General features: G+C 48.2%; 1 protein-coding gene across 1 annotated transcript in view; it reads right to left on the bottom strand.

Moving 5' to 3' along the window:
- Positions 1-353, bottom strand: part of LOC119324584 (zinc finger CCCH domain-containing protein 4-like) — a 26,019-nt gene extending 25,666 nt beyond the window's left edge. Inside the window, exon 1 of the mRNA XM_037598364.1 lies at positions 142-353. Coding sequence (XP_037454261.1) covers positions 142-256 — 115 coding nt within the window. The 5' untranslated portion in view covers positions 257-353. The remainder of the gene's footprint in view (positions 1-141) is intronic.
- Positions 354-11,757: the final 11,404 nt, after the last annotated feature.

Raw genomic sequence — 11,757 nt, 5'->3', positions numbered from 1 at the left:
AGGCAGAGGAAACCCAACGGACAGCAGCGGGAAGCGAGCCGGCCTTCTTCCCAAATGGCACAAAACAATCACGCCACCATCAAATCGCCCAGAGAGCGAGCAAGCGGCCGAAGCAGAGAGGAGGGAGGGGATACTAGTTACCGCATCCGGTGCCCCCCACGATGATCGTGACGCGGTTCTCCTTCACCGCCTGGACGATCCTGCCGCGCAGAGCCTCCACGACGCGCGTCGGCCGCGGCCGCGCCGCCTCCGCCATGGCCAGCCTCCCGAGGGGGGAGGTGGGGGCGGCGAGGGCCTCCTCTCCTTGCAATGCAAGTTTCGGCTCCGCGCCTTTTTGCTTGGGTTCTCGTCGTTCGGCGGGCGCCCTTCCCTCTCTGTGAGAAGGGTGGCAGCTTTTTGAGGAGGCGGAGCCCCCGGTGTGTGGACGGTGGACCGAGCCTAGGAGAGCACGTGACCAGTGCCCTCTGCTCTATGGTGCATCAACACCGGGCCCACGCACGAAGGATCGAGTCCAAGCCTCCCGCCGCTACGAACTCAACTTACTTTTCACTTCCATTCACTCTGTTTTTCACAGCTGGCAACAGCGGGGCCTCGGCGCAGGGCAAGTTGGCTGACTGCCACGTTAACCAGCGTGTCAACTCCGAGGAGACAAGGGTGGTGCTACTATCGTTTTGATGCTTCTAGCGGCCAAAGTTTAGCCAAATCTCACCATCATTTAAAAAAAAATCAGGATCTGATCCTCTTTCTATCCCCGCCCGACTTGGCGGTAGCCTAACACACCATACCGCCAGACCCACCGGTCAGTGGCGGAGCCAGGATTAAAGCAAGATTCGGGCCTAAATTTTTTTTCAGCAAAGGGGAAAACTTTCCTACACCCTCATTAAGATTAAATCATCCATACTGACATACTAACACACACATGCATACATTGATACACCGAAGACACCAAACTATTACAACGAAAGGTGAACTGTGCCCACTAATGTAACTGAAATAGCTTTCCCTTTTGTTTCTATATATCATATGTTTCATTACCCACACAAACAACATATCCAGTACAACACCACATTGCAGAACATAAACAGTAACAAGAAATTTTCACCACAAAATCATAAGCTCCGCAAGCATTCCCCCAAAATAAACATCCAATCCCTTAAAGAAAAAGGATACATACCTGATTTACAGTCTGGTAAGTGGGAGAAAGGCTGATTGCTTCATGTCGTTGCTCATTTCACCTCCTGTTACCTGAATCACACACGCAAAAGCACGCTGAAATTCTCGCATCAGAGGACATACCAGACGACACATGACCGAAAATCGAACACAAACGAAAGGAGCTCTCCTTCAAATCCCTGTGTCATGGTAAGAGCTTCATAGTCGGTCGAGGGGTGCTGCCATGCTGGGGATTGAGGAGGCCCAGGGAGGGCGGCCGCCGACATACTATGGACAGAGACTGCAGCCAGCAGCCGTGGGCTGGGACTCCACACTCATGCAGGTTGACGGGGCTAGACAGGGAACCAATCAACCAGGGCTGCTCAGAAGTGGGGAGGGCGGAACAGGAACAATCGAGGAGGAAGGCGGCAGCGCGCGCGCCCGCACGAGCATTGGAGGTTGCGAGCTAGGTCGTCCATCGTGCCCATGTGTGCAGTGGCGGAGAGCTGCGTGGATCGGTCATCGGTGTGAGCCAGCAGGCATGGGCCTTCGTCTGTGCTGGGTTGTAGATGGGTTGTACCCCGGGCCTATACGAAAATCTAGCTAGGAAAAAAGGCCACGCCCCGGGCCTGGGCCCTAGGTGCCCGGGGCCTAGCTCCGCCCCTGCCACCGGCAGTAGGTTAACGACAGACGCTGACATGGAAAAGCCCCCCACCGCCAAGGCCCCCGGCAGTAGGATGCACGGGCCTACCGCCAAGGACCCCGACAGTAGGGTGTTGTGGTTATAAGATGTTGGGGTGGGGGTTGTGCTCCCCCACCCAACCATTCACCCCCATTCTCATTCACCTCTCTCCCCAAGGTAAACCCCTCTCCCCCCTTGCCGGTGTCAAAACCGGCGGATCTCGGGTAGGGGGTCCCAAACTGTGCGTCTAAGGCTAATGGTAACAGGAGGCGGGGGACACAATGTTTACCCAGGTTCGGGCCCTCTCGATGGAGGTAATACCCTACTTTCTGCTTGATTGATCTTGATGATATGAGTATTACAAGAGTTGATCTACCACGAGATCGTAGAGGCTAAACCCTAAAAGCTAGCCTATGATTATGATTGTTGTTGTCCTGCGGACTAAACCCTCCGGTTTATATAGACACCGGAGGGGGCTAGGGTTACACAGAGTCGGTTACAGAGAAGGAGATCTACATATCCGAATTGCCAAGCTTGCCTTCCACGCAAAGGAGAGTCCCACCCGGACACGGGACGAAGTCTTCAATCTTGTATCTTCATAGTCCAACAGTCCGGCCAAAGTATATAGTCCCGCTGTCCGAGGATCCCCTAATCCAGGACTCCCTTAGTAGCCCCTGAACCAGGCTTCAATGACGATGAGTCCGGCGCGCAGATTGTCTTCAGCATTGCAAGGCGGGTTGCTTCTCCGAATACTCCATAGAAGATTTTGAACACAAGGATTGTGTCCAGCACTGCAAAACAATTTCCACATACCACCGTAGAGAGTATAATATTTCACAAATCTAATCTGCTGACAACTTTTCACAGCATGACATCATGCCACGGCACGGTCTTTATTCGAACCGTTTTTCTCAACCAGCTGTTGCACATATTGCGAGGCGGTTTCCTTGGCACGTCTTGTCGAAGCAGAGATCGTGTCCCCTTATCACGGGATTCTCATCAATACGAGTGTGGGTAACCCAACCGCGTCATCAATTGCGGCGCTTGGGGAATAAGCGATTTTACGGGGCAAGTGGGGAGGCGCACAGTTTCTACCGCCTTTATAAAGAGATAAGGATTCCTCTTTTTCACCCACGCCTTCTTCTTCCCCTGCTCACCCATTCTCGCACGCTCGAGCTCCAGCGCCCAAGTTCTCACATTCTCCGCAAAGCCATTCAAGCATGTCCGGAGTGGGAGGCAAGTGGATGGCCCCCTCCATTAAGGAGGAGGACATCACGAAGCTCCGGGAGGCCGGAGTACCTGGCCGCAGACATCGTGCACTGGCTCCCTACCAAAGGGCAGATCGTCCCTACCCCAGAGCCCCAGGAAAGGGTAGTGTTTCTCTCTCACTTTGTCCGTGGACTGGGATTCCCCTCCACCCATTTGTCCGCGGGCTCATGTTTTACTACGGGCTGGACTTCCACGATCTGGCCCCCAATTTCATCCTCAACATCTCGGCGTTTATCGTCGTGTGTGAGGCCTTCCTCCGCATCAAGCCACACTTCGGCCTGTGGCTGAAGACCTTCAATGTGAAGCCGAAGGTGGTGGTCGGCCAGCAAGCGGAGTGCGGAGGCGCCATGGTGGGCAAGATGCCCAACGTTACCTGGCTCGAAGGCTCCTATGTGGAGACCGTGAAGGGGTGGCAGTCGGCGTGGTTCTACATCACCGAGCCGCGCGACGCCAACTGGGCAGCAGCCCCCGAATTTCGATCCGGCATCCCCATGCGGCTCACCTCCTGGAAAGAGAAGGGCTTAGCCTGGGGTTCGCCGGTGAAGTTAACCGGACTCCAGACCTGCGTCAAGAATATGATAAGCAAGAAAATCAAGCTTATCAACGTGGTCCTGGTCATGCTCTTCCGCCGGATCCTTCCGTGTCAAAGACGGGCATTCAATATGTGAGAGTTCGACCCGGCCGAACACCAAACATTGCGAGAGCTCTTCGACACGATGCACAAAGACGTCTGGAAGGTGTTGTTCAAGGCCGACGAGGTACCTCCTCCCATTACCGAGGATCGTGGGCTCAGCGCAAAGCGCCCTGCCAATCCGGTAAGCTCTCTATACTTTACAAAATGTTCCTTTCCCCGGTATATTCGTGGGAGGAATCTAAGCCCCCACGCCAATTTAACAGGACTGGGTAGCGACAGCGGAGCGGATCGACTGTCCAGCTCCATTGCCAGAGGATCCAGCAACGACTCTCTTAACGGAGATGTTGTTTCTGGCGCCCTATGAGATGTCAGAGAAGAAGGCCACGGGGACCAGGAAAGGTCTCCGGCGCAAGGTTGTGCCAGACTCATCGTCCGAAGACATCGAGGTGCGCTCCTCCAACAAAAACGAGGAGGAGGAAGAGGAAAGCCCTCCCCCCCCCAACTGGGGGGATAAGAAAAGGAAGGTCGCCCCGTCTGGGGAGGCCGAAAGGTCCAAGAAGGGAAAGACCCTCCCTCCAGACCACTCCACAACAGCCGCCTATAGCGAAGAGGAGTGGTTGCCCAGGGACAAGCCCCTGGCGAAGTCGTAAGTGTCCGGACACTATAATACTTCCGGTATGTTTTGCTTTATTGCTTCTTATCATGTCAAATATGATTGTGCAGTCCGTCCAAGGCCCACATCAATGTATCCTCCTCGGATGGGCCAGTCGGCGATGAACAGCGATTCACTCCCGACGGCCACCACCCCCCGGCCCGCGGACGACACTGAGGTGTTGTCTCAGAGGATACCGGACCAGGGGGAGACCGTTCTGGAGACGCCCCAAGGCGAAATCCCAGACATCGGGCATATGGGGGGAAGACCCAATGGATTCTGATGACGGGGGCCACAACAAGTCTGGCCCCCAGCCGGATACTGCACTGAAACCTCGAGTGGTTCTGGATTTAGGTAGGCAGCCCCTTACTAAGGGGGGCGAGACGTTTGTGCCGATGACCTCTGTCCATCCAGAGGCATCGGACAACTTGCTGGAAGAACTTTAGGGCGCTTCTATTGATGAAGAACACTGTACTCTTATGAGTACGGTGATTGAGAAGGTTCGGTCCGCCAAAAGCGGATTGACCGAAGCCTGCGCCAGCCTCCTAACAGGCTTTCAGGTAAGTAATCAAATTATGAGAAAATATCACAGCATAGGCAGTAGCCCCTGATGCTCTGTTTGGTGTTCATAAAGAAAGGCCGAACAGAGGATCAAATAACATCCATAGGAGTCTAATCAGAATATGTCTATGTGTAAGTGCATCTAGTGCCACCCCTAGTTGGTTTTGGAGTATTGACGACAAAGTTGGTTGAGGGACTAATGCGTTTGTGAGAATTGCAGGATAACGCAGGTAGTGTCCCTCATTGATTCGGTTTACCTACCGGAGACGACCCCTAAAAATGTGTGAAGACATTGAAGACAATGGTGGTGAGTGAAGATATTCACATTGAAGACTATGACATGAGAGGACATTGAGCGAAGACTATGGAGCGCAAAGACTATGTTGTTTCGTTGTTTCCTTTTCTTCTTTGTTGAGTCATAGGAACCACCGTACTGTTAAGTGGGGTCCAAGTGAACAAAGTCAGAGTGACTGAAGTGATGCTCAACCCAAATCCTATGTCTTCGAGCGAAGACAATGAGAGCAAATCTTATCCAGAGCTAGATGAGTCAGCTTTGCTTGTAGCCCAAGTAAAGTTGCCGTGTGTGTTTGAAATCTGACCGTTGGAACACGTGTCAGTTCCTTAGTGACCCAGGGTCATTTCGGACATATCAGGTCGGGTTGCCTTGTGGCTATAAATAGCCCACCCCCTACACCATAAATTGGTGGCTGCTCAGCGTTAGTTTACGGCTTTTGTCGTTTTGAGAGCAACCCACCTCGAAGCCTTTGAGAGAGAAATCCTTGCGAGGACAAAGCCCAAACACCCAGAGCCAAAGAGTGTTAGGCATCACTGAAGTCTTTCTGTCTGTGTGACCTGAAGACTTATTACACTTGAGGACTGTGTATCCTCCAGCCGGTTAGGCGTCGCGTTCTGAGCATCCAAGAGTCATTGTGGATCGCCGATGAACGAAGTCTGTGAAGGTTCGGAAGTCTACCTTGAAGACTTACCAGAGTGATTGGGCGAGGACTGTGTGTCCTTAGCTCAAGGGGAATAAGGTGAAGACGCGGTCTTCTGAGTTGAATCTCAGCCTCCCTAACCAGACGTACAGTTGTCACAGCAACTGGAACTGGTCCAAAAAATCATGTGTCTTCAACAAGTGACTGGTTCTATCCCTTCCCTCCTTTACTTTGAGTTTGTCTTCGTGAAGTCATTGCTTATTTGTCTTATCTGTTTGACTTCATCGCTTGACTACTATCGTTGATTGGCTTCATACTATCTTCCATCCTGATCCTTACTACCTTGCTGCTATTAATCTTTGTACATTCACATTATTGCATACTTGACTATGGCTTGCTCGTTGTAGTTTATCTTCCGCTGCATATCAATTAGGTCATTTCTATTGTTTGTCTTCGAAACTTCCACGTTTTGAAGACTTTGATAAAAATCGCCTATTCACCCCCCCTCTAGTCGATAACTAGCACTTTCAATTGGTATCAGAGCAAGGTACTCCCTTGTTCTGTGTGATTCGGTTTAACCACCTGGAGTTTAGCTATGTCGACTGCAAGGATAATCAAAGTTTTCGCTGCTTGTCCCGTGTTCGATGGAACTGAATATCCCTACTGGAAGAATAAGATGCGGATGCATCTTGAAGCCATTGATGTCAACCTCTGGTATGTCGTCAAGAATGGCGTTCCCAAAATTGGTGAAGGTGTCACCCCTACTGATGTCAAGAAGTTCATTCAACTGGACTCCACTGCAAAGAACATCATCTGTGGTCATCTGACCAAAGGACAGTATGGCCGTGTGAGTGCTCTGGAAACGTCAAAGCTAGTCTGGGACTGGCTATCCAAGGTCAACGAAGGCGTCTCTACACAGAGAGACCAGAGGATCAGTGTTCTTCGCAATCTCTTCAACCGCTTCAAGAGAAACGACAATGAAAATGTGCAGCTCACGTTTGATCGCCTCACCGACATCACAAATGAGCTTTAGGCTCTTGGCGCCACTGAGATCACCAAGCATGAAATCGTCAAGACACTACTGAGATCACTTGACAGCTCCTTTGACACCCTTGCCCTCATGATACAAGAACGTCCTGACTTTAAGACACTCGATCCGTCTGATATACTTGAGAGGCTCAACACACATGAGTTCCAGCTTTCTGAGAAAAGAGATATCTATGGTCCCAATTATGGCCGAACTCGCACCTTGAAGGCAAAAGTGGTTTCCTCATCTGAAGAAGAATCTGACTGCGGTTCTGATGATCCTGAAGACATTGGAAAGGAACTTCCCATGCTTGTGAAGAAGTTCCAGAGGTTCACCAAGAAGAAGGGTTTCAGAAAGTCTTCACGATCTAGCTCAAGAAATGATGAAGCTTGCACTCATGACAACAAGAAGAGAACATGTCACAAGTGCAAGAAACCTAGACACTATATCTCTGAGTGTCCTCAGTGGGACAATGAGAAGAAGAAGAAGAAGAGCAAGGAATATGATTTTGATGACAAGAAGAAGAAGAAATCTTCAAAGTCTTCTTCTAAGTCCTCATCAAGGTCTTCATCACATAAGAAGAGCTCATCTGGCAAGGCTCGTGCTTTTGTTGGCAAGGAAATGGATTCAGAGGAGGAGTCTGCTTCTGAGGAGGTGGAGGTGGAGTCTGAAGAAGAGTCCGACCCTGGCGTTGCAAGTCTGGCTCTAGCCACAACCTATGTTGCCAAGTCCATCTTCAACACTGAAGACAATGACTTCCACACCAACGCTGAAGCTGATGACATGGACGATCCTGCTCCCATCTATTGCTTCATGGCACGTGGCGCCAAGGTAAAATCACGCGATGCTTACTTTAAAACATCAAGTGAAGATGACTCTGATTGTGAATCCAAACCCAGCTACAAAACACTTGCTAAAATTGCTACTAAACAACAAAGGGCTATGGAACATACTCAAAAACTGTTAGACAAAAGCGATGACCCGTTGGATGCGGAAATGACACGTTCACAGTCCTTAGTAGAAGACATAAAAAATCTTCATGCTAAGTACCAAGAACTTGAAAGTCTTCATGAGACGCTCTCAACCACATATGAAAGGCTCTCCTATGATTATCTTCAAAGGAAGCCAGAGCTTGAGAAATTGAAAGCGACTCATGAAGATCTTCAAAAAGAGAATGAGTCATTTCGCGCTCAACAGATCAATTCCGCTCAGGATGGATTTGAACCACCATGTTTAAAATGCATTGAGCGTGATAACGCTACCTCTGTTGCTGAATGTTCCAATGCCGCTGCTGTTGCATTGTCTTCAACTACTGATGTGGAAACTAACCGCTCTATGAAGGATACCACTGCTATTGCTAATGAAAATGCTAGGTTGAAGACATTGCTTGAAACAGGAATATATAAAAGTCTGAAAGGACATCAGACACTTTGTGATGTCCTCAAAAAGCAGATTCTGAACCGAAACCCTAGGAAAGAGGGTGTTGGGTTCGAGAGAAAAATGAATGTTGATGGTTCCTACTGGAAGCCTGAGCAGTATCCCAAAACCACATGGGTTGCTGCAAAGGAACCTTTAGTGGATCCATCCACTTTATTTGGCTTTGCCTGTGCTAATCCTATTATCATTGATGAATCCTTTGATGCAAACTATAAATTGTTCAAAAATCAGAATGGTGAAGTGTTTGCCAGGTATATTGGTACTAACTGCAGAAATGGACCACCTATGAAGAAGATCTGGGTTCCCAAAGGCTGTCTTGAGAATCTTCCAGTGAATGTCATCATGACACCACCAGTGAAGAAGACAAACCCCAGACCAAAGGCATCATATGGTCCAACGGCTTCATACGAATACAGGACTCACTTGAGTCACCCTAACGCCAATGTTTTGCAGGGAAATCGTGCTCAAACTTATGAATATGAATGTGTGTCCTCAAACCGCCATGTTCACAGGACTAAGAACTATTCTGCTTATTCATATGAGTATCATTCATCTCCTGCAAGGCTATTTGCTAGGGATTCAAAGCCGAAATTCTCAGATGCTGCACTTAGACTCATTGCTTCTAAGCCACCCCTGAAGATGTGGGTGGTGAAGAAGAATTAACTCTTTTTTGCAGAATATGGTCTCCAGCCAGCAATCAAAGGCGTCCGATATTATTGCTGGGGACCTAAAACACAAAGGGATGCATGATAAAATGACTTACTATGTATTCCACATATGAATCGGTTACCTGTCATACTGTGTGTTCTAATCTTGATCTAAGTTGTGATAATCCTAGTGTGCGTCAAACGCTTATGCTTCACAACATACCTTGTGAAGCCTATCCTCCTAACTGCACTGTAGGGTATGACACCTCGTGCTTCAGAATGGATTATCGACAGTGGATGCACTAATCATATGACTGGTGATCAAAGACTTCTCATGGACTCAACCTTACGTCCATCCGACAAGAGTCAAATCACATTTGCTGACACTGGTAAAAGCAAGGTATTGGGTCTAGGTAGAGTTGCAATCTCGAAGGATCAACACATTGATAAAGTGATGCTTGTTGAATCCCTTGGGTTCAACTTAATGCCTGTCTCAATGCTTTGTGACTTAAACATGATTGTGCTATTTGGAAATATCTTTGTCTTGTACTAATGGAATCTTACAAGTCTCTAGTCTTTGAAGGGTATAGGAAAGATGATCTATACATGGTAGATTTCTCAGCAGGTCCACAGCTTGCCGTATGTCTTCTTGCAAAAGCTTCAGAATGCTGGCTGTGGCATCGAAGGCTGGGGCATGCTGGCATGAGGAACTTACACACTCTCGTCAAGAAGAAGCATGTCATAGGCATCGAAGGTGTCAAGTTCAAGAAAGATCATTTGTGTGGTGCCTGCGAAGCTCGAAAAATGACGAGGGCCAAGCACCCCTCGAAGACAATCATGACGACATCTTAACCCTTCGAGTTGTTGCACATGGACTTATTTGGCCCTACTCACTACTCTACCCTCACAACAACAACGTGTCTCTATGGCTTCATCATTGTTGATGACTACTCAAGATACACATGGGTGCACATAATTCTCTACAAGACTGAAGTACAAGATGTCTTCAGACGATTCGCCAATCGAGCAATGAACAATTATGGCGTCAAGATCAAGCACATCAGAAGTGATAACGACACTGAATTCAAGAACACCGGGCTTGATCTCTATCTGGATACAATGGGAATCACTCATGAGTTTTCTGCTCCATACACACCTCAGCAAAATGGCATTGTAGAGCGCAAGAACAGAACCCTCATTGAGATGGCTCGAACAATGCTCGACGAGTACAAGACACCAAGAAAGTTCTGGCCTGGAGCTATTGATACAACATGTCACATCATCAACCATGTATACATCCACAAGCTTCTGGGCAAAACATCCTATGAGATCCTTACTGGCAATAAGCCAAATGTCAGCTACTTCAGAGTCTTTGGTGCTAGGTGCTGGATCAAGGATCCCCACCACAAGTCAATAATTTGCACCTAAAGCTCACGAAGGCTTCATGCTCGGTTATGGAAAGGACTCACATTCTTACAGAGTCTTCAACCTCTTTCACTACAAGATTGTTGAAACTGTGGACGTGCAATTTGATGAAACCAATGGTTCACAACGAGAGCTCTTACCAAGCACACTGGATGAAGCACCTCCCAGTGAATCTATCAAGCTGATGGGAACTGGTGAAATCATGCCCTCTGAAGCACAGCCTGAAGAGGAACTTATCATTTCTGCACCAAACCAACCTGAAGACAATGCTCAGACCGAAGACAATCCTCCCAATGATGACAATGATCAGCATGAGCAAGGGCTTCGTCCAGTTCATCCTCGTGTTGCAAATGAAGTACAAATTGAGAAGATAATTGATAGCATCAATGCACCTGGTCCACTTACTCGCTCAAGAGCAACAAAGTTAGCAAATTTCCGTGGGCATTTTTCATTTGTATCAATATCTGAACCCAAGAAAGTTGCTGAAGCCTTTATGGAACCTGAATGGATTCAAGCCATGCAAGAAGAACTTCAACAATTCAAGCTGAATAATGTTTGGGAACTTGTCAAGCGCCCTGACCCTTGCAAACATAACATTATTGGCACTAAATGGATATATCGAAACAAGCAAGATGAGCATGGTCAAGTCATCAGAAACAAAGCACGTCTTGTGGCTCAAGGATATACTCAAGTTGAAGGAATTGACTTCGATGAAACATTTGCTCCTGTAGCAAGCTTGAAGCTATTCGCATACTGCTAGCCTATGCTAATCACCACAACATCTTGCTATATCAAATGGATGTGAAGAGTGCTTTCCTAAATGGCAAGATTGAAGAAGAAGTGTATGTTGCTCAACCACCTGGCTTTGAAGATCCAAAGCATCCTGATATGGTGTACAAACTAAACAAAGCACTGTATGGCCTCAAACAAGCTCCTCGCGCTTGGTATGATACAATCAAAGACTTCCTGAAGAGCAAAAGCTTCAAACCAGGATCTCTCGATCCCACACTCTTCACGAAGACATATGATGGTGAACTGTTTTTGTGCCAAATATATGTGGATGACATAATCTTCGGCTGCACCAACCAGAAGTATAGTGATGAGTTTGGATACATGATGCAAGAGCAATATCATATGTCCATGATGGGTGAGCTGAAATTCTTCCTTGATCTTCAAATTCGTCAGCAAAGAAATGGCATCTTCATTTCTCCAGAAAAATATCTCAAAGACTGTCTGAAGAAGTTTGGAATGCAAGATTGCAAAGGTTACACGACACCCAATGCCAGCCAAACATCATCTTGGTCCCGACGACAATGGTAAAGAGTTCGATCAAAAG

Source organism: Triticum dicoccoides, chromosome 1B (genome assembly GCF_002162155.2).
Source record: "Triticum dicoccoides isolate Atlit2015 ecotype Zavitan chromosome 1B, WEW_v2.0, whole genome shotgun sequence".
In the NCBI taxonomy this organism is placed as follows: Eukaryota; Viridiplantae; Streptophyta; class Magnoliopsida; order Poales; family Poaceae; genus Triticum; species Triticum dicoccoides.
The sequence above is the reverse complement of the archived record's forward strand: the minus strand, read 5'-3'. Positions and strand labels throughout refer to the sequence as shown.